Source organism: Protopterus annectens, chromosome 2.part0 (genome assembly GCF_019279795.1).
Source record: "Protopterus annectens isolate FY-2018-M chromosome 2.part0, PAN1.0, whole genome shotgun sequence".
Classification (NCBI taxonomy): Eukaryota; Metazoa; Chordata; order Ceratodontiformes; family Protopteridae; genus Protopterus; species Protopterus annectens.
The window spans coordinates 629,140,215-629,164,070 of NC_056728.1; the positions used below are offsets into that span (position 1 = coordinate 629,140,215).

General features: G+C 38.4%; 1 protein-coding gene across 1 annotated transcript in view; it reads left to right on the top strand.

The window, feature by feature from the left end:
• The window catches only part of LOC122793174 (stimulated by retinoic acid gene 6 protein-like), a 953,191-nt gene extending 929,875 nt beyond the window's left edge, over positions 1-23,316 (top strand). Inside the window, exon 18 of the mRNA XM_044060994.1 lies at positions 22,877-23,316. Coding sequence (XP_043916929.1) covers positions 22,877-23,202 — 326 coding nt within the window. The 3' untranslated portion in view covers positions 23,203-23,316. The remainder of the gene's footprint in view (positions 1-22,876) is intronic.
• Positions 23,317-23,856: the final 540 nt, after the last annotated feature.

The following is a 23,856-nucleotide window of genomic DNA, read 5'->3' on the forward strand; positions in this document are numbered from 1 at the left end:
CCAGAGTATAGGAAGTCTCTGGGACAGGAATCTATCCCTCCAGCATGTCCTGTTTATTGTGGTAACAAGGTTTAGGTCCCTAGAGCGTGTAGCTCGGAGGGATTGGGATTTCTTTAGGTGTAGCATGTCCAACAGCTCTGGGTTTAACATAGCTTTATATGTTAGGCAGAGATCACCTCAGAGTAGGCGATATGCTACGGAGTAAAGCTGGAGTTTCCAAGAAATCTTACTGGATTCATACATATATATTACAAGTTTGCATTATTTTGGGTGAATTTTCCATTTTATAAAATCTATACAAATATAACATTGAATTTAGTTGTGGATTCTAAACAGTGAGAAGACTTCGACTATGAAGCTACTGTGGTATTCATCAAAGGGGCAGTGATTTAACACAATGTCTGCCATTAACTGTGCAACTGACTGCAAAGTGCATGCTGTTTGCTAACTGTAAAAGGGGTCTTTTGTATTATTTGTGGTTTCAGTCTTGTCTTTTTTTGCCTACATGCTGCTGCCTGCCCAGCTGTAGCCCATTTGTCCATACAGAGAGATGTAACCATCTCAAAGAGCTATGTGTTACTTGGCACAGTACAGACCTAGAAAAGCTGCCTGTACACACACACACACACACACACACACACACACACACACACACACACACACACACACACACACACACACACACACACACACACACACACACACACACACACACACACACACACACACTAATAATATTTCTGTCTTAGCTGTAATGTATACTGATGATTTTAGACCAGAATCAGAAGATCTGACAAGCAGCTTAGCAGTAGCCTGAGCTACGCACGTTGACGTATATAATACAATTCAAAAAGAGAGATCCAAATGGAGTTCTCATGAATAAATACTGTGCTAATTAAATGTACTGAAATGGCCACAGCATGGCAATGTGGCTTAGCGGATCTACCTGACAAGATCAAAAGCTCACAACACCAACAACCACATGGGCAACACCACATCACCGACAACCAAAATCTCGACATCGGAAGAAAACCATGAAAAAGGAACATAAAATTTCCGTTCAACTGCTAACAGGGGGGCTCTGGCCCCCTGCACCCCCCCGGGGCTCCAGCCCCCCATAACTTTAATATACCAACTCCGAGATTCAACTACAGTGCAGGAATGGAAATCTTTCCATTCCGCACTATAGAAAGATGCCGGTTCTGCATTGTCGGTATTCCGAATGTGGATCATATGGTGTCGGCCATATGGTTGTCGGCATTCTGGAGTGTTGGCAATGTCAGGTAGACCCAGCTTAGCATATGTGTTCCACTGCTAACAGGCATAGCAATTTGACATTCTGGTGACATTAGGCTGGATAGCATATAGCTATTATTAAAAATCAGCATATAACCAGGTAGGAGTAAAATATTTATTTAAGAAAAATAAAAAAAAATCAGTAAAAATCTACATTCTGTAATTGACTGTGGTTGCAAAGGTAAGATACAGCAGAAATGATCAAATGCTTTCCATAAACAAAGCAGGTTGTGGTCCAATGAAATTCTTGAACCATCCTTTGGGTAAGATGTTGGTGGTAGCTCAGGTGGATGTAAAATATCCCACTGCACTTATTGAAAAGAGTAGGAAAAATTCTCTAGTGCTCTGGCCAAATTTCCCCTATTCAGTATAAATGCCACACAAGGCAATTGGCCTAGCGGGACTAACACATTTAACAAATTCTAAGTAAATAAATGTCTGAAATGATTAGAGCTAGCCAGTCTTTGACTCAGCATTGCTTGACATGGTTTATGCATCATGCGTTGAGACACTAGGGGTGTCCAGAGTAAACAGCTTGTGCTGAGTTGCAAGCCAATTGTCTAGGCATGTTAGGAATCATAATCAGACCCATTTGCAGTTGCACATTGCTACAGCTGCTCCTTACAGCTAAGCACAACTTTTACAAATCCTACCTTCAATGTTACTCTGATAAGGGGAGCCATAATCTGTGCTTTACTCAAAAACAATACTTCTGTTCAAGTGGAGCATTCTACCAGCTTATGAGCCTTTTCAGAATGGATTTGTGAGTTTGTTCTTAATGGTAAACAGAAATATCTTAATTTGTCAGATGAAGAAAACTGTACAGGCTGTCAGTGCCAGAAAGCCATGTCATTTTAGTGCGAGTATATCCAAACATGTTATAGTTCCCATTCCTGCTGCAACATTCAGTTACTACAGACATGTTTTAGCACAACGAAGAACACACTTTTTGAAACCCGTAGCCATAGCTCTCAATTTTCCCTTATTTTGCAGAACACTACTGATATTGTCTCATATTTTACCCTTTCCCTCATAAAATGTTTGATTTTCATGTAAATCACTGAGTATTATAGTCAGTCAGTAATGTTAGATACAAGAGTTTGATATTTTTTGTTCTTCAGAAAATAGAGATTAATTAAAAAAACTATTGTTCTGTTAATGTTCTCACTGAATTAGAGTGATATTTACAGACTGTCTCTGATTTTGGGCCTTGGTCTCCTCATTGTTTTTGGATTTATCCAAAATTCTTGAGAAAAGAAGTTGAGAGGTATGATCACAGCCTGTTACCTCAGCCTAAAATGCATCATGTTATGACATCTTGCATGTAATATAAATGCTGTTCATGACAGCTGTTTACAGTATAAGTTCTTACGAAGTAATATTTATGTTTTTTATTCTTTGCTACCGAGTTAGCCTCCCTAGGCTAGTAAGCTTATTTTCAGTGGAGACATGAGGTAATATTTATACTAGTAGGGAAAATTTGGCCAGGGCATTGAGGAAGTTACCATATGCTTTTTAGTAGTAGCCATGGGATCCTTTTCATCCACCTGAGCTACCACCAACTCAGGCCAATGAGTCCTTGGTTTAGCATCTCATCCAAAGGATAAAACACTCCCCTTATACTATATTGTAGTGTCAGTGCTCTATCTGCATAGTGTGAGAATAGAACACACAGCCTTCTGCACTAAAAGCAAGGGTGCTACCAGTTGCACCACTGACACTGTTATTTTGTCAAAAGGCTCACAGAAGTGCCACTTATTAACAGCAATTTTAAAGGGCACCTCTGAATTCTGAAATCCATCCATCTTCAACCCTTTTTTCTCACCTTGCACATGGGGTTGTGGTGTCACTTCTGCAGTGGAAATCATCTCAAGCCAAGGTTTACACTGCTGGGTGGCTAACCCTGCCTTGTTAATTCACTGGTACTGTTTACTCACACACTCTCATCTACAGCCAGTTTACAGTGTCCAATCCACCTATTGCATGTCTTTGGAATGTGGGAGGAAACAAGAGCACCCAGAGGAAAACCACATGACCACAGGGATGGCAAGAAGACTCCACATATAAGACACCCCAGCCAAGAATCAAACTGGAGAACTTCTTGCTGTGAGATGACAATGCTAACCACTGCACCACCACAGCCAACCTGAAATCTTTTTATATATCTTAGACAGTGAATGTTTTTTCATTTCTGATTGAATTAAGGGGCATCTATGTTCTCTGATTAGCAAAACTATTTGTTTCATTTTGTTCTGATTACCAGAAGGTTTTTTTTTCATTTTGTCTTATTTTATCTATATATTTATTTATTTTCTGTTTATTTGGCACTACTGACCAGACATAAAATCATAGCTCTCAACTTCTTAGCACAATCTCGACAAAGACAAAAATAATGGAGGGACAAAGCTTTAAAAATAGGGACAAATTTTAAACATTGCTTTTATAAGCCTTGAATGTTGCTAGAATAAAACTTCTTGTGTTACCATGCATTTTCTGAAGAATATGAAGTCTGAAACTCAAATGCCGATCATTATTTAGGGAATTCAGCCCTCACTGATTTGTCACAAAAATCCACAAAACCACAGATTTTATGAGGAACAGACCAAAAAATGAGGCAAAATCTGGACATTCTACAAAAATCTGGACAGTTGAGAGATATGCATGGTAAAAGTACTCAGTATTTAATCGCTGTTAAGTTATGTGCATATGCGTATTTCAGAACATCAATAAGTGTAGCACTGATAATATCAAAACTGATGGTTCATATGTTAACCAGACTGCGTACAAATGTTACTTGGATTTATCAAATTAAAAGCGTTTCTGCTTAGCTTAAACAAATATTGACCAAAATTTGGTTTCAGATATGCCATGCAGTTTTCATAGTGCTTTTAATTTTTCCCAAAGCATTTATAAATCATCATAGCATTAATTTAAAGTCCAAATGACCTCTGTAGAAGTGCTTGCTTCGTTAGGCCTTAAACAAAACATGCTGATGCACCAGTTTATAGCAGAATGCTGACATCTTCCAGTGAGTTAACAACAAAAACTGACGTGCTGCTTTCTTGAAAAGCATTCTGTATTCTTTATTGATTAATTAAAAAGGACTGGCTTTGCTGTTAAAATAATCTGTAAACCAGGCAAATGTGCTTACTGTGCTAGTGTGGTGTTTTTAACTAAGCCCCTAAAGTCTTGTTTACCCCTACTGAGGTATATTTATTATAAAATATTTGTAGTTCTAAAGTATTTCACAAATTCACAGCTGACGTACAGGTATTTTTTCTCATCAGTGAGAGGCTATTATTCTAGTTATGAACAAGTAACATTGATTGGTATGCATACTGGCAGGAAATGTTATAATATAGCTTGCATTACTACTGTGGCAGTATCTGGTGACTAGAGGCTTTCTAATTTTGTATCCTATTCATTCAGTCCGTCCTATCCAACATGTCCTCAGCTCAGAGCCACTTATCAGATCTGACCTGGCAACATCAGTGTTCCAGCCTCAGGCACCTTAAGAATTTTCTATTCCATAATACATCTGGTCCTCTAACTACTTCAGATCTTGTTTGCCACCTTTGTAACCAGATGAATTTGCCTTGACAACTAAGTGCGCCTTCTCTTTCATACCTTTTTTTTTGTTATATTTTATCTTGCAAAATTGCTGATATTTTTCTTATAGTTCATCTTTAGATAGCTTTAGAGTCCATAAGGCTGGTTTATGTGCTTTTTAGAAGTGTTTTATAGTATTAAGAGCCTCTTCTGTTGGTACTCCTGCCTTCTTCTTCTTTCCCTTAGAGTCAGTAGAGGGATTTTCCCCCCTTAATTTTATGTAGTTTCTCACTAAAGCTGAGTTTTGTAGAATTTATACCATAGTAGAATAGTGTTAAATAATAGAATTTCTGTTAGAATGGTTATTAAAGGAAAACTCCACCCTCTTATACAGTTTAACTCAATTGTTAGGTTTCTTTTCTCCCTACAATATGGTTCCTGCATTGTGTATGTAGCAGAAACCTGCTTGTCGTTTTTAAAACTTTTATTTCCTTGGATTGGAGTCAAAGGAAGGGAAAGCCCACCAACTTTTTTTTTAACTCAGCTTCTCGCATACTTTGCAGAGAAATTTGTCTCTACCTGCATGATATATCATAGACACCATTAAATCTGTAGTTTACCCTGTCAGGTACTGTTAATCTTAGATGGGTAATTAATCCTGCTAGCTAATGTCTGGAACCCAGCAGCTGATATAAAAAAAGACAGAAAGCTGCGGAAATGTTTCCACTGTTTTTATTGCAGAGGGTAGGAGAACTTAACACTCACCTTTCATAGCAAAACAAAGCAATTAGATCAGTTAGGGGTTTAAAGGCAATTGTCAACTCTTCTGACAAATTTACATAAGTAGCAACAAAGTATCGAAATTCTAAGTTTTTAGTGTTATTTATAATAGTTTGTGTTAAGATAACTTAAGACTAGTACCAAAGATTTCTGTGACATTTAGAGAAAAGTCAGTAAATATTTTTTTCTTGTAAAGTATAAAAGCACACACACACACACACACACACACACACACACACACACACACACACACACACACACACAGGCCAGAACTGCAGAAAGAGAGTCAGGTGGTGACCCAATCAACTAGGTGCACTGATACTTTTCATAAAAAAGATCATTTATGCTTTGTGTGACATTCTTCCAGAGGGGGATGCATATCTGGTACATGCAGATGCACTGTAAGAGATTCCCACTGACTTTGAGTCAGTCCTTGCATTGTTAGAGAGCAACCATAATGTACAACTGAATTTGCTTTAACATACATTTACTATGTGCCCTTGCTTTAAGAACACTAAGAAAAGGAAATCAGAAGTATTTAACTGTGTTTAAATGCACACACACACACACACACACACACACACACGCTGTTGTACACATGTTTTTTATATATATACAGTAACACACACACTATATATGTGTGCAATGCGTGTGCATACAATGAATTATTTACAATAAACAACATAGTATATAGTTAAGCATTATTAATGCATGTCTAGTAAATGTTGCCAATGATCTACTTGGTCACTGTCACACACTGGCTATGTGTTCCACATGCAATCTTGGTCAATGTCTTTCTGTCAGTATTTTTTCTTTGTATTGATAAGTGCATTTAATAATTGTTATTATCTTTGCCAGTGTAGCTTATGTTGTGGCTGAAAAGGTTCCTGGGACCATTTCACTTTCCTGGGTACCAAAGTATAAATAAATATGAAATAGAAAAAAGGAGGGGGAACATGACAGAAATAATTGAGGAACTAGTAAAGCAGATTTTTTTGCATCATTCACGAGAGAGAAAAATCCTCCCACTGAAGGCATTGGGAAGTAGCAGACCAAGTTTAGAGTCCTACTACTTGTCACTTGTAAGTGTACAGCAAGGATTATTTACTGTAGTGAGAGTTTTCACACCTCAGCATGAGAGTATGGGGGAGGGTTTATCAAGTTTGTTAGGACTACAAAAGACTCCTCTTACAAAAAACAGTTTTTATCTGCTTTCGTTTGCTGCAAGTAGCTAACAGCTATTTATAGCATAGAACAAGCTCTGGCAGACAGATAAAAGAGGCTCAGTCAGGTAAACAGAGAAGCAGCTCTTTCACAGAAGGTGTGTTTAGATGACAGTGCTTCACAGTCCTGCCATTATATTTTAATGGCATGAGAAAACAGCACCACTTCCTTATGTCCAGCACCAGTCATATAAAGTGGACTTGAAATGTATTCTGGGAAGAAGGAAGGAAAGCAAGAAAATAAGATCACGTTACCAAGCCAGGCCCCATCATCCACCATTTTGAGAGAAACACATTAAAATTGAAAAAGAAGCACTTGGAGTGATTTTGAGGCATTAAAATAACCCAAAAACAAAGATACAATGAAAAAAATATGTTTTTTGAGTTCTAAGGTGGAGTTTTCCTTTAAGACTTTTTTTCTAGGTTGCTGTGTGATGTTCTAACTTATTTCAGTAGAATAATTAGTTGTTCTTGTGTGGTGTTTGTAACTTGGGATAATTATGGACAAACAAATGAGCTTCAAAAATGCTCAATGTGTGGGCATAAGATCCCTAAAAAGGATCTTCACAATCAATGTAGTCTGCCTGGATGTCTCTATTGATTGATAGACTGTGAAATCTTCAAGGGCTTTTGGCTTTGGCCAACTGCTGAAATAAGCTTATACTTAAAGGTTTACTACACCAGATCCAGAGGTTACCAAGAACAAGAACAGAAAGCACATGGAAAAGCCTCCAAAGGTTAAAGACTTGGATCCAAAAATACAATTCTTGGATTCAATTACTTCATCTATGACTCCGAAGAAGCCTAGACTGGAAGAATCCCTGGTATATATACTGACTTACACCCCACCTCTATATCCAATGTCCTTGTAGCCCATCATTCCTCATAACTCCACTTTTAAAGAGATTGTAGGAGATATGACTGAACAACACCCTCTTTCCTGACATTCATCTGTGCATTTGAACAGATCTTTCAGGTTTTTCAGGAGTACTTTGGAAACAGATTTGGACAACTTGATGCAAAAGTTCTTGAGTACACAGATAAAGATGGGAGTCATTCTATCCTCTTTGGCTCTGAAGGTGGTCAGATCCACCCATTTTCCCCCAGTGTGATTCCCTCATCAGTTCACACCCCCTTTCTGGTGCCAGTGGATCCATTTCTTTCCTAGGGACATGTGCCTCATCATAGATTCTTCCAATGGTGTAATCTCCAAGGTTTATGGATACAGTATTCTTGGTGCCACTGCCAGAGCTGAGACAGTCTCAGGACTAAGGACCTGACATGATGACATTGATACCACCATCTTTTTATTTATCCTTGGCTCCATTGTTCCTATTGAGGTCCTCATCTCCCAACCTTTTGGTTCTTATCCCTTCGTTGGAGCTGTCCAACCTCAGGATTGAAAGCCTCTCTTGGGATTGGCACTGTCTCTCTTAAGGGAGTTTTGGGTCCCACAATGAGAGTGAACTCATTGGATATGTCTGAGATTGGATTGGCCATCCAGGTATTGGGGAGGATGATAATGGAAGCTTAATGCAGGGCAGACAAGTGAAGTTCCACCTCAGGGCTCTCCCTGTCTCTCTCTCTCTGTCATGCCTCCTTCTCATCAAGCACCATCAGGTTAGTGCCAAGCCATGAGTCTCAATCCAACCATCCTAACATTCCAAAAACAGATAACATGTAAGAGAAAACAGTTAGATTCCCCTTCAGAATCTCCAACTACAGATTACAAGTCACAGGACAGAGAGGCATCCCCACAATTCCCTTCAGATGATGCCTCTTTTGGTGACATCTTAGAGTTAATGTGTCAGAGAGAAGCTTGACCTATTGACCTCTCCTTTCTGTCCACCTTCTGGGTGTTACCTCATTGGTACCTCCAGCAGACAAGTCAAGCGAACTGACATAATGGTCAAGCAGTCATAACAGGAACTGGACAACTGTGAACCAGTCACCAAAAAATAGACATAATTCTTCCTTGCCAAAGAATAAACCTTTTGTGGTCCAAATCCCTAGATGTAGACTCCCATCATTGTGGTGGCAGCTATAAAATGAGAACTCTCAGAGGATTTCTCTTCCATTCACTTACCCAATAAGGAGTACAGAGTGATGGATAGATTAGGGAAGCAGGTGTATGCTCCAGGCATCTTTGCACTATGCACCCTGAACTACTCCACTTACATGAATAGGTTCCAGAGAGATTTGGCTCAACAAGCTTTGTCTACTCTGAAGAACCCTGTTTCAGCCAACACTAGTAAGCAACTAGAGACTATGTTTACTGCTATGTCAGACATAACTAACATCTTCATGTGCCTGTTGCATAACACAGCAGATGGAGTGGCTAGGACAACTGGGTCAAGCACAGCAATGAGAAATTATGCATGGCTGCACGTGTGCAACTTTGTGGACATCTTCAAGGCATCCTTTACTAATACTACCTTTGATGGAGCATCCCTTTTAGTCCTGCAGTTAAAGAAAGAAAGAAAGCAGAAGTGTGAACAATGCAATAAGACTCTTTCTGCTTTCAAACTCATGTTCGAGGCACCATAGAGAGTATATTCCAGGAGCCAGGAAGGGCCTTGTTCTCACTATCTTAGAAGGTCAAATTGTCATCAGTTTGATTCACCTTCTGACAGGGATAACTGCGGCAGAGGTGGCTCCTTTAATGGATGCTAGCCTAGAAGCAAAATGGTTCTGCAGAACCAGGGGTGCCAACAGTAGTATCCCTGAAGGTCTGCCTGACTGCTTCACTCTGGAGGCAGTTGGTGTGGCAGGTCATCATACAAAACAAATGGATAAGAGGGACAATACATTCACTTTTTCTTAATCCCCCTCAGCTCACTGGGTGATTGACAGATGTTCCACCCAATCAGGCAGAAGGGGGTCTAAGAGGCATAAACTCTCCTCTAGAAAAAAGAGCAATCCAAGAGGTCTCACAAAACCAGACTGGGTCAGGCTTTTACTCAAACTTCTTTTTTGGTTCCCAATAAATGAAGGACCTCATATCAGTCTTGGACCTGAGTCTCCTAAACAGATATGTTTGCAGGACCTGTTTCAAGATGGTCACTGTGCAATCAGTTCTACCCTCTCTCAGTGCAAATTATTGGCTGTACTCCATAGATCTTCATGACACCTACATTCCTACATAAATATTGTGCAGGTATTGAGGAAGTATCTGTGCTTCCATGTTGGAGTCAACCATTATCAGTTTAGGGTCCTGCCATTTGGACTCATCATGGTGTCCAGGGTGTTTACCAAATGAATGGCCATTGTAACAGCCCACATACAACTCATGGGTTACAAAATCTTCCTGTACCTAGATTACTGGCTCCTAGCTGCCCCTCTGATGGAGTGTCTTCTCGAAGCCAGGAATTAAGTCGTCAATCTTTGTGTTTCATTGGGCATAACAGGCTATCTTCAGAGGTGCTGCCTGGTGCCCACTGAGATTCTCACCTTTACAGGGTGCAAGCTAGATATGACTCAATCCATAATTTCTATTCCACAGGAAACACTTCAGGTATTAATAGAGGCTATCTGATCATTCCTCCTAGCCAATGCACCTACTTTGGCCTTTGTGTTGAGAGTGCTGGGTGTCATGGCTTCCTCAATTAAAATAATACAATTCACCCAAGTTCACATGAGAATTTTGCAGTAGTGTCTTTGGGCTCAGTGGTCTCAGCACCTGTATCCTCTGTACAAAACTATCATCATGACATATCCATGCAGCTCTCATAAAAGATGTGGCTAGTTTTGTCACTGGTTTCTACTGGGAAACCCTTTGTGACCCCAAACCCAGTAGCAACAGTAACCAGTGATGCTGTATTGGGTGGGAGGGTCCATTATGATGGAAGCATGGTCTAAGGCCAATGGTCAGACAAAGAAGCAATTTCACACATAAATGTCATGGAGTTGAGGGTGGTTCTCCTTGTGTTGCAGAAATTTTAGGACCACATTCCCCAGAGTGTGATCTCCATCCAAATAGGCAATATGACAATAGTCTGGTACATCAGCAAGCAAGGGGGAACAAGATTGTACCCCTTGTATTGGGCAGCAATGAGCGTCTGACAATGGGAGGTGGCTTCTCACCAATTTCTCGTAGCAACACACATCCATGGATTCTCCAATTGCTTGGCAAACAGGCTCAGCAGGACTTCAGAGCAGTCACCATGGTCACTCTTTCTCAGTAGTGGCCTCCAAGGCTACTTTATGCATACCTACCTCTCCCAGTTATTTCCAAAGCAATGAATTACAATGAAGCAGTCATCTTCATAACCCCTGTATGGCCAGACAAATCCGGTTCCCCTTCCAGAGACCACATCTAAAGAAGTATCCTTGGCTTCTGGATACCATTCCAGATCACTCACCCCTCCAGGAAGATTCACCGTGATATTCTGAATCTAAAGCTAAACACTTGTTTTCTCCAAATTCAGTAATGGCCATAGATCACTTTCTCTCCCTGCAGAGGCAGTCAGAACCCTTTCTGCTTCTCAAAAGGAGTCCACACTCAGCATCTACTACAGCAAATAGAAATGATCTGCCCTCTGGTCAGACTCTCAACATATTTATCCTTTTTCCACACCAATTTCTGCTATACTCCATTTCTTGGAGTCAGTCTTTCAGTCTGACTCTAGCTATTCTACCCTCAAAGTCCAACTGATTTCTATCTCCAGTTGTCATATAGGCTTCATAAATTACTCTCTAGCCTCACACAAGGTCTATAAGGCTTTTCTAAAAAGGATTTTTCTACTTAGACTTCCCATCAAAGGCCCATTACCTCCTTACAATCTGAATGTGGTGCTGGAAGCCTTAACCAAATCACCCTGTGAGTTGGCTTCCTCAGCTCAGCTGAAATTTCTGATCTGGAAAACTATTTTCTTAGTGGATATCACATCAGTCAAGATTTCCGAATTTCAAGTCTTGGCTTTCTCTACACCCTATATCCTTTTTCGCAAGGATAGGGTTTCTTTCATAACTAACCCCTCCTTTAGTTCTAAGGTAGCTACAGAAGCCAACTTGTCTCAACCACTTCATTTGCCAGTATTTTTTTTCGACCTATTCCAGCAAAGGAAAATACATTCTGCACACCTTGGAAGTTCATAGACAGTTAAGCTTCTGTCTTCACAGAACCAAATCTTTTAGGAAGGACGGATAGCTGATTATTTCCTTCACCCCCAATAAAATAGGATAGAAATGTCTAAAGTGTCTCTCTAGATGGTTATCAGATTATATCACCTTCATCTACACCAACCAGAACAAGCCATTGACAGGCAAGCCTAAGTACATCCTACCGGATATGTGGCCACCTCTACAGCCTTCTTTAGGTCCTCTTCTATAGGTGGCATTTTTGATGGTGCTACTTGGTCTTCCATAGATATTTTCATTAATCATTATAAACTGGACTTCTTCTCCAGAACATGAGCTTCCTTTGACACTACTGTCCTAAAAGGTATCCAGTCATGAGACCACCCAGGAAGTTCACAGCTAGGGATTCTGACCCATATGTCAGATCGGACAGGTTGAATGAATAGGATACCAAAGCTGCATACTTAGCATAATCCTAGATCCTTTTATTCATATCCATCCAATACAACATTTCCCCCATCATCTCCCTTCCTTCTCTTGTAACACCTGAAGGATTCTTTGCTTCTCCTTCGAAGTATGTTTTCTTTCAATATCTCACAATCAGTTCTTTGGTGTCAACTGAGATCTGAGTTGTTAGGGGAAAGATGCATTATGGGATGGAAACTTCTTAAGGGCTCAAGGCTGGAGCACTAATGTTTTCAGGTTGGATCTGACAAGCATATGTTAAATCGGACTGACGTGAATGAAAGGATATAGAATAATTTTTTTCTTTGGCAAGACTAAGCTTGAAACACCCTGCGATTCAGTGCCCATCAATGATTCATGAGGGATCAAAAATATAAATTAAAGAGCTATTTTCACCTCTAGGATTCATTCATTCATTCATTCATTTTCTGGAAACCTACTATACCCTTTTCATAGGGTGGTGAGGACACTGGAGCCAGTCCCAGCAACCAATGGGCACAAGGCATTAAACCCATTCTAACCAATGTGCCAGTCTGTTGCAAAATGTACACAAACACATTCACTTATACATTTACACACACACACACACACACACACACACACACACACACACACACACACACACACACACACACACACACACACACACACACACTTACTTACAGGCAATTCGGAGAATCCCAATGTGCTATTACATATCTTTGGGAATGTGGGAGGAAACTACATTATAAAACTGAAGTGTCTGCATGGAGTACATGCAGACATTACATACAGGATGCTGTCGTCTTGTGTATTCAAATAAGATGATGAGGCTTGGGTGTTCATTTAAGTAGTTTATTGCACACAAATATATCAGGATGGATGACTGGAACATTAAACTTAATCTAACTGACTGACTACTACACACATATATGCTTTCATTCCAGCTGCTCACTCAAAATGGCATTCTTGCTTGCACGTGCTCAGTACTTTTATGCACATGTCCATGAACTGGAATGGCTCTTAAAGGTACAGCACACACTCTGATCTACATCCTCCCTCTTTGACTATTCTGTTCTGCAATGAAAATGAGAATTGAATAAGCATGCAAATTATATACAAACAATAACAATTATCTCCAGGTTTTCATGTATTTGGGATTAAGTCTTAAGATACGACCTGATCTCATAATGAAATAATTAGAACTGGGTTTAGCAACTGGGACAGTCACTGGGGAATGTTCTTCTTCAGGATTTTCATGGATACTTTCTGGAACAGGAACAGACAATGAAATGTTCTCTGGAATAGGAACAATGGACAAATCACTCTAAGAATTAGAGTCTCTATTACAGGCAAGATGCTGTAACAATGGCTCAGACACGAGTAGTAAATGTTTCCAATTTCGCCTGAATTCTATCCCTTGCAACTCAATGATGTACGATCTCGGTTCTTCACGCAAATGTTTCACAAGTCCTATTCGTTCAAATCCTTTTGCTGTCTGCATCCTCACTATCTCTCCTCCTTTTAATGGATTCAGAGGCTTGTTGGTTTTATCATAGTAGGACTTTTGGGACAAATGCTTCTTTAGGAGTTGAGCTTTTACTGTTTTGTTGTTTTTAGCACTCTGAGTCAACAAATTCTTACTGATCAGTAGTGTGGTTCTGATTTGTCTTGACATTAATCTATGGGCAGGTGAATCAAGTAAATTGTCACGAGGAATGTTTATGAAATTAAGCAGATTAAGAAAAACATCAGTGTTGTCATGTTTGGACTTCTCCAACAGCTGTTTTGCACTTGGAACTGCACATTCAGTCAGGCAATTCGATTGTGTGTATTCAGGACTACTAGTAACATGAACAAAGTCCCACGTTTCAACAAATCTTTTAAACAGCTGACTTGTAAACATGTCACCATTGTCAGAAATGACTGTGCAGACTACCATGGACAGAAAAATGTCTCTTCAACTTCGTAATGACAATGCTGGACATGAGATTAGGAAGTAGATCAATCTCAAACCAATATGAATGGGAGTCTACTAACACCAAGTAAAGTTCACCATTCTATTTGAAAATATCAGTAGCTACTGTCAACCAAGGTAGTTCAGGAATCTGGCTTAGCTGAAGTGGTTCTTTTTGTTGATGCAGTTTAGTACTATTACAAACAGAACAAGCTGAAAGTTCTTTCTCAATATCTCTTGAGATAGAAGGCCAAAATACTAGTCCTCTCACCCTTCGTTTGGTAAAATCAGTTTCTTGGTGCCCAAGATGCAAAATTTTAATATACTCTTGTTGCAAGGATTTTGGAACAATCACTTTTGGAAACACTGAATAACAGTACGCAAGTACAGCAAAAGTGCAAGGCCAAACCAGTACCAGAAAACACAACACAAAAAATGGCCAGCACAAAATAGGTGAACCCACCAATAACTATTTATTGTAAAAACAATAAATAGAATGTTACAAAATGCTACGGACCAGTTTCGGCAAAAGCTTTATTCAGTGTGAACATAAATAAAAATAAAAATCCCATCCACAGTTGCACCTAAATACACAGAACAAGACACACACACACACACACACACACACACACACACACACACACACACACCTTTCATCAATTTTAATATATCATTTAAGCCTGGAGGGAACAAAGCCCCAAGCTTATTTGTCCAAAACCTTTCTTTTTTATTCACTATATTATACCAGCCTAATTTTTTACTTCCTCTAACAGTAATATGATCAATAGCTGTAAATCTGAACTTAGCAGTAGGATGTTGCAAAACATGCCTATATAAAGCATTAGACATTCTTTGACAACAAATGTCACCAATATGTTCAGAAATACAAATCTTAAATTGTCTAGAAGTTTGTCCCACATAAAATACAGAACATTGACATTCAACCAAATAAATCACCCACTCTGAAATACACTTAACAAAACACTTAATATTGAATACCACAGATGTATTGGCAGAAGAAAAACATTTAATTTTCATAATATGTTGACAAGCAATGCAGTGTCCACAAGGGAAACATCCACTTGAAGGTATTCCTTCAATAGACTGTTTGTACTCTATTACCAGAAAGCACAGACTTTTTAAAATTATTCAAAATTTTTTTATACTTTTCCCTTTTTTATATATGAATTGACATCATACAGGTAACATTTGACATACATTTTTATCTGTCAAAAGAATATCCCAATGTTTATTAATCAACTGACAAAACTGTCTAGAATTAGCACCAAAAGTTGTAATAAAACAGATCTGACGGTCATCTTTAGAGCATATTTTATACCTCAACAAAGTCGATCTATCCACAGTCTGTGCAAAACATTGAGCGTGGTGTATAATAGTATCCTGATACCCCCCGGCACAAAATCTATCAATCAATTCCTGATTATTCTTTAGCAGCTCATCTTGAGATGAACATACTCTTTTGACCCTTAGAAATTGGGACTTAGGAATATTATTGAAAATATGAGATGGATGGCAGCTGTCTGCCACCAATAGACTATTATATTGAGTTTCCTTCCTAAATAAGGTAGTATTTAAAGTACCATAAGGTTGTTTAATAACCACCACATCAAGAAAATAAATTTATTGAATATCATAAGAAATAGAAAAGTACAAACCCCATTTATTATCATTTAAATACTAGAAAATTCTTTCAAATATATAATGTCAGGTTTCCATAACAGCCAACAGTCATCTAAATAACGCCGCCATATATCCATTTCTGGCAACAAAATATTATGCGTAGCATCATATATCAGTTGTTCCTCTATAAACCCCATGCATAGGTCAGCATAAATAGGGGCAAAAGATGCCCCCATGGCCATCCCTTTCAGTTGGAGATAATCTCCATTGAAATAAAAAACATTTTTTCCAAAGCTTGTTCTGGTAAACATAACAAAAAAGTGTTAAACCCAGGTTCATAAATACACATACAATTTAGCCAGAAATTAATAGCTTGCAAGCCTGCCCAATGAGGTATATTTGTATATAAAGCCCTTATATCAAGGGTACACATATACCAAGAGGAATCCAATTGTGTATCCACCAATATATTCAAAAAATCAGTGGTATCTTGTGTTCTAGCATGAACCCACACTAAAAAAGGCTTGAGATACTTAAAAACACAGATAATGGTTCCATTAAAGTACCATGACCTGACACAATTGGTGTCCCCGGAGGGTTTGTAAGATTTTTGTCAATTTTAGGAAGCATATAGAACTGTTGTGGATGGGGATCAACAACCGTCAAATGATGTACTATATTCCTAGTAATAATGACCTCTTCAAATGCTAGAAATAAAAAAGAATCTGTCTCTTTTTTAAAATATAAGGTTGGGTCTAGTACCATTTTCTGATAAAACTGTGCATCTGATAGTTGACTAATAGCCTCATGTACTTATGTTTCCCCATCCCATAGGACTATTGCACCCCCTTATCAACATTATTTATAACCACATTGTGGTTATTCTTTAAAGACACTAATGCTTGATATTGTTCAGGGGTCAAATTTCTCCTCGGAACCAATTTATAATCAAAATTAAAAAAACACATAGGGTGACTGAAAATGTTTTGGTTAATGATCTTTTACTTTTTTTAGAAAATTGAATTTAATGTTATATTTTCAGAATGAAACAGTTTACATTTAGACCATCTACCTTTCATCCACCTATGAATAAATATGTGTCTTTTTCAACAGAAGGTTTTGAAAGAACTGCATTTCAATTTTGATTATAAGTTGGTTTGCAAAGAGAAATTTGACCCCTGAACAATATCAAGCATTAGTGTCTTTAAAGAATAACCACAATGTGGTTATAAATAATGTTGATAAGGGGGGGTGCAGTAGTCCTATGGGATTGGGAAACATAAGTACATGAGGCTATTAGTCAACTATCAGATCACAGTTGTATCAGAAAATGGTACTAGGCCCAACCTTATATTTTAAAAAAGAGACAGATTTTTTTTGTTTCTAGCATTTGAAGAGGTCATTATTACTAGGAATATAGTACATAATTTGACTGTTGTTGATCCCCATCCACAACAGTTCTATATGCTTCCTAAAATTCACAAAAATCTTACAAACCCTCCAGGGACACCAATTGTGTCAGGTCATGGTTCTTTAACGGAACCATTATCTGTGTTTTTAATTAAGTATCTCAAGCCTTTATTAGTGGGGGTTCAAGCTAGAACACAAGATACCACTGAATTTTTGAATACATTGGCGGGTACACAATTGGATTCCTCTTGATATATGTGTACCCTCGATAAAAAGCTTTATATACGACTATACCTCATTGGGTAGGCTTTCACGCTATTGATTTCTGGCTAAATCGTATGTGTATTTATGAACCTGGGTTTAACACTTTTTTCTTATGTTTAACAGAACACGTTTTGACAAAAAAGTGTTTTGTTTCAATAGAGATTATCTCCAACTTAAAGGGACGGCCATGGGGGCATCTTTTGCCCCTATTTATGCTGACCTGTGCATGGGGTTTATAGAGGAACAACTGATATATGATGCTACGCAAAATATTTTTTTGCCAGAAATGGATATATGGAGGCATTATTTAAATGACTGTTGGCTGGTATGGAAATCTGACATTATATATTTGAAAGAATATGTCAAGTATTTAAATGATAATAAATGGGGTTTGTATTTTTTATTTCTTATGATATTCAACAAATATGTTTTCTTGATGTGGTGGTTATTAAACAACCTGATGGTACTTTAAATACTACCTTATTTAGAAAGGAAACTCAGTAGTGGGTGAGTTATTTGGTTGAATGTCAATGTTCTACATTTTATATGGGACAAACTTCTAGACAATTTAAGATTCGTATTTCTGAACATCTTAGTGACATTCATTGCCAAAGAATGTCTAATGCTTTATACAGGCATGTTTTGCAACATCCTACTGCTAAGTTCATATTTACAGCTATTGATTGTATTAACTGTTATAGGAAGTAATATATTAGGCTGGCATAATATATTGAATAAAAAAGAAAAGTTTTGGATAATTAAGCTTGGGGCTTTGTCCCTCCAGGCTTAAACGATATGTTATAATTAGTGAAAGGTGGGGGGGGGGGTCTTGTTCTACATATTTAGGTGCAACTGTGAATGGAATTTTGATTTTTATTTATGTTTACACTGAAGAAGGTTTTTGCCGAAACTGGTCTGTCACATTTTGTAGCATTGTGTCCATTTATTGTTTTAATAGTTATTGGTGGTTCAACAATCACTTTTGGACCTTCGTGATGATACCATCTTCCATCAAAATCGTGTCTCTGTAAGGAAAACATTGCTGCATGTCTAGTAGTAAATGATTGCTTTGATAGCCATCCTCAACTGATAAAGTGACTGAGCTTCTGGAGAATTGGATCTGAAGTTGTGCCAGTTCTAAGCTCATCAAGATGTGTAGAAGAAAACCTTCTCACTTCCATGACTTCAAAATCAAGTTGCTTATTTTCATGCTGTTCAGTTGTTTTTCTGGGTGATCTATCTTTTGTGTAGACCAAGTGAAAATTGAACTTTTGCAATTTTAACACCATGCATTGCAATCTTGCAGGAGCTGTATGCATTCACTTTTTTAAAATAGTGACCAAAGGTTGGTGGTCAGTCTCAGTTTGAATAGGTCTGCCAAAAATTTAATCGTGGAACTTCAAACATGCAAACACAATTGCCAAGAGCTCTTTCTCTATTTGAACATACTGCATCTTGGTTTAAGTTAGAGTTCTGGATGCACAGGCTACTGATCTGCCCTCTTGAAGAATGACTGCAGCAAGACCAAACTTTGAATCGTCATAAGAAAGAGGTACGTGTTTGTGAACATCATAATATCTTAAAGTAGGTGGACTAGCAATTCTCTGTTTCAAGACATCAAATGCTCTTTGATGTTGTTTCATCCAGGACCAAGTAACATCTTTGTGTATCAGCTCTCTTAGCAGTACTGAAAGGTCACTCAAATCTGGAATGAACATGCCCAAACAGTTGACCATGCCAAGAAAACGTTGTAAGGAGGTGACATTGTCTGGAGCTGGCATGTCAAGAATTGAAGTTTGCTTGGAAGCATCTGATCGTAAGCCTGAAATGGTAAACAAATGACCCACATAAATAATTTCTTGTAGCATGAATTTGCAGTTTTAAGGATTTAGCTTAAGATTCACTGCACAAGTACATTCCAGAACTTTCCTGAGGTTTTTATGTTCAACTTCACTTATTTGACAAAAATGTCTTTTTCTGCAAATGCTGAGTTTACCCAACCTCCAAAAGGGCTAGTATCCTTCTCTTTAAATGTTAACTCACTAAAAGCTTATTACATAATGTATTATATTTCTGTAAATCTTTTAATTGTGCTGTACAAATGTTTGTTATTCTTTTGTAACATGCAATATGAAACTTACAATATTTGGAGCTTTTCTCCCCGGGCCTCCACTGAAAATGGGCTTTTTATGGCCCAGTGGACGTCCAAAGTCATCAAACTGAAATAAATAAATAAATAAATTTCAAGAATATTCATGGAATGTCCTCACTGTCCTCATGAATATTCATCAGGTATTCGGCACTCAAGTACAGACTAACTTTAGGTGAGTTAAACACACTTATTCTAACAATTAAGTATATAAGACTAAAATTTAATGTTTCCCTTTGATTCAAGACCTCTGCCTCTTGTCATATTTGGCTTTGTCCATGATTCTTGTGTTAAGAAGTTGACTACTATGCTTTATTAGCTGTCGACTAAAGCACTTTAAAGTCCAGGGAACTGGAGTGAGTGAGAAATAAAACATAGGTGACCATACCTCTCAACCACTTAGCTCAAGAAATTTAGACAGAGACAAAAATAATGGGGGACAAAAGCCTAAAAATATGGGCAGATTTTTGCTCTTAATAGTCATTGAAAGTTGCTACAGTAACAGGTTTTGCATTATCATCCAATTTCTGGATGGATGAAGCCTGAAACTCAAATGACTTATTATTTAATGACTTCAATCATCAACAATTTGCCAGAAAACCACAAAATTAATGAGGGCTGGACCAAAAATATGAGGCAAAAATCTGGACATTCTATGAAAATTAGGACAGTTGAGAGGTATGTAGGTGACGGGTAACTTCTTTGTGCTGATGTGGAATCTGGATTGTGTGTCTTCTCCTAATTAATATTCAGTGCTGTTATTTTAGATGGAGTACACACCTCTCAACCTCTTAGCTCAAGAAATCTACACAAAGCCTAAAATAATAAGGGGGGTAAATGACCCAAAAACAGGGACAGGTTTTAAAAACTGCTCTTATAAACTTAGTTGCTAGAATAACATAATTTGTGCCAACATGCACTTTCTTAGATGATGTGAAGTCAGAAACTTAAATGTCAGTCAATAATGACATAAATGATGTCACTGGCAAATCTGCATGTCAGTCAATCATGCATCATTGCATATGACATCATGGTCATTTGGCATGTCAATTACACAGACCCCTCCCACTTGTGCACAGTCCAACCATGAAGGTTACTAGAATACAACTATGACCGATGATACAGGTACCCATGTCACTGTCAGTGGTGAGGCTAGGGCCATGCTAACAAAATGTCTCCATAGCTTGCATTCTGGATGAAGTGAAGCTGCCAAGGTACAGTTGTGTGCCATGTTGTTCCTGGCCCAGAAACAAATAGAAAGGATACTAAACATACAATATGAGTTAACGTATAGAGAGAAGGGATACCATAGGGCCTGGATCTGTAGGGGGAATTCAAACTTATATGTTATAGGAGACAAAAGTGCATGCCACCACTGGTGGGAGCTGCTAGCCAGATGTAAGCAGGAGTGCAAGAAGCCCTCATGTTTGCCTGGATGACAGCCTCTTCACCAGGTGGTTCACCCACTACTGTACTGGGTACATAAAAGAAGTTAGCAAGAATGAGTGCAAAAGTATTTGACAAGTCATTTGATAAACAAAGGCCAGTGTATAATTCCATACTGGTCTTTGTTTTTCAGGTAAGTTATGAAATGCACATCACTTTACCAGTTCCACACATATAAAGAGGCAAAGCCTCGTCTATGAACCAGCAACCTGAGTTCAGTTAATGACTCAGTTAATGACTCGGGTGTCTATAAGAGTTGGCAGTGGAAGAATGGGTGTGACCACCCTAGGAGGAGGAGTTAGATAGGAACCATTCAGTGATACAATACCTCAGCAGAGGTTTAGTGATGCACAGGATAGCTCTGAGGCAGATGTTCATTCACTAAGCAGCATATGCGGTAGCTTTCATTCCTGGTGCACTGGAGTGTGCATATTCAATTATGGACTTACTGCTGAGATTCTGGCATGGGTGCTAAGAAACCTCCCATGGCTAAATGGGTAATGACTCTTGTTCTTATGCTGAGGATAGCTTTATGGGTGAATGAATGGACTCAAATCCAGTCAGGGCAGGTGTGATGGCTGGCCAGGACTGAAGCAAACATCATATAGAATAAAATGCACACCACTTTATGTAAAATGGCTCAAACAACTCAATAGATGTAACTAAATGTCAGAATCCCTTGTAAGTTAATGACTCATTGGTATAATGCCTGTCATCTTACCATTAATCAGTTATTTAAACAGTTTATCATCAGGGTCTTAGACATCTGATCAAGATCCTTCCTATCAAATTCTGATTGTGAACAATGAAAGCATTTCAAAGTGGAGTACAAGAATACCATTTTTGAGTCAGTGAAGCCCCAGTCCTCCTCAAGCATATAAAGTTGCTGCCTGCATTCCATTACTAATATAACCATTTCTATAGTCGTTGCACCTTACTAAAAGTTAATATAGTGATCTTTAGCAAACAGTGAACATCTTGATCTCTTTTACATTATTAGCTAATTGGCCACTGATCAGTTATTATACTAAAGCCAGTTGGACATTTGTGTCAGAAGTACAATAAAGTCAACATGTATTATACCAGTACATACTGCACAGTTCTGACATGCATCTACAAAAATCCTTACATCTTTCAGATTGTTGTTATAATATCTGAACATCATGTTTATTGGAGTTTTACAAGAATATCTTTATGAATAAGTTGGTGGTTGCTTTTAATGGAGTCTTGATTTGTTTTAAGTGTAATTTGTAGTTATGTCACTTCTAAACCTGCAAAAGTGACTTGTTTTCAAAAGAATTCAGATATTTACATTAAACAAAACTGAGAAGATAAAACATGTCATGACTTTCAAAATGAACTAGCTGCTGTATTTAATACATGAGTAGTTCTTACTGGATTATTTCATACAGTATTACATTCCCTGATGAGGGTTCTGCTCAGTCACATATGAGGATTCCAATCATTTATTTCATAGTTACATGAGTGATTGAATAATAAAAATGTCACATGATGTACATTAGGTGGTTAATATTAGATAAAGATTTAAACTACAGCACTGTTATACAGCAATGATTTTGCATCTCCTGAGTGTACATTACCCAAACTGACATATCTGTTTCAAAACTATGTTTATAGGAACCTCAAGAGTATCTCCAAGAGCTCGCACCAGATGGCTATTACTCTACACTCTCTTAAATAACCCTAAACTGATCCTTCTGCGGAAACAGCAATCCGAGTGTAACTCCAGAGAGATAGAGCCTCATGGAATGGCACGTGACAAGCTAGCACTGGCTTATGTATTTGCTGCTAACTGGGAAAATATTTGTGAGACACCTCATGAAGCACATTGTGTGAACCTCAGTCAGGTCAGAGTGAGGGTATCCCATGATGCTGAGAATGAATCAGGGGATAAGATGCAGACCATAGCTGATGCTGTGGATTCTGATACTGGAAGTATCTAACTGCACTTTGAACTGAACGCCTTATCACTTATTTGTTATATATAATGATGGGATCCGGACACATGCTCGACTAGCATATGTCCGAATCACAAAACATTGAACACACATACACGAAAGCGCTTAACATCGACAAGTGCTTCCCTGTATGTGTGCCTGTTTCATAGATCGGACTACAGTGCGAGTAAGGGAAAATTCCCTTTTCCCCACCGTAGTGCAATCTCAGACTGAGAATAATAAAGTAGGGGGGTGTGGGGGGGGTGCAGGCCTGCAGAAACGTAGATTTTTTTTTTTGAACTACACATACACGGAAGCGCTTTTCGATGTTAAGCCCTTTCGTGTATGTGTGTTCGATGTTTTGTGATTCGGACATATGCTAGTCGAGCATGTGTCCTAGACCCATAATGATATATACCACATACCTTGACCTGGCCAAAGCTTTTGGCACAATTCCATACTCAGGCATAGTTGAAAAGCTAAATAAACCGAGAATAAACCCTTATGTTACCCACTGAAATGGCAACTAGCTCACAGATAGGATGCAGGAAATCAAAACTGGGGAAGTTACCTACACAAAAGAGGCCAGTCACTCATGGAGTCCCCCCATGTTCTGCGCTGGGACCTCTCCTTTTTGGCATCTGTTTTTCTGAAGCTGAC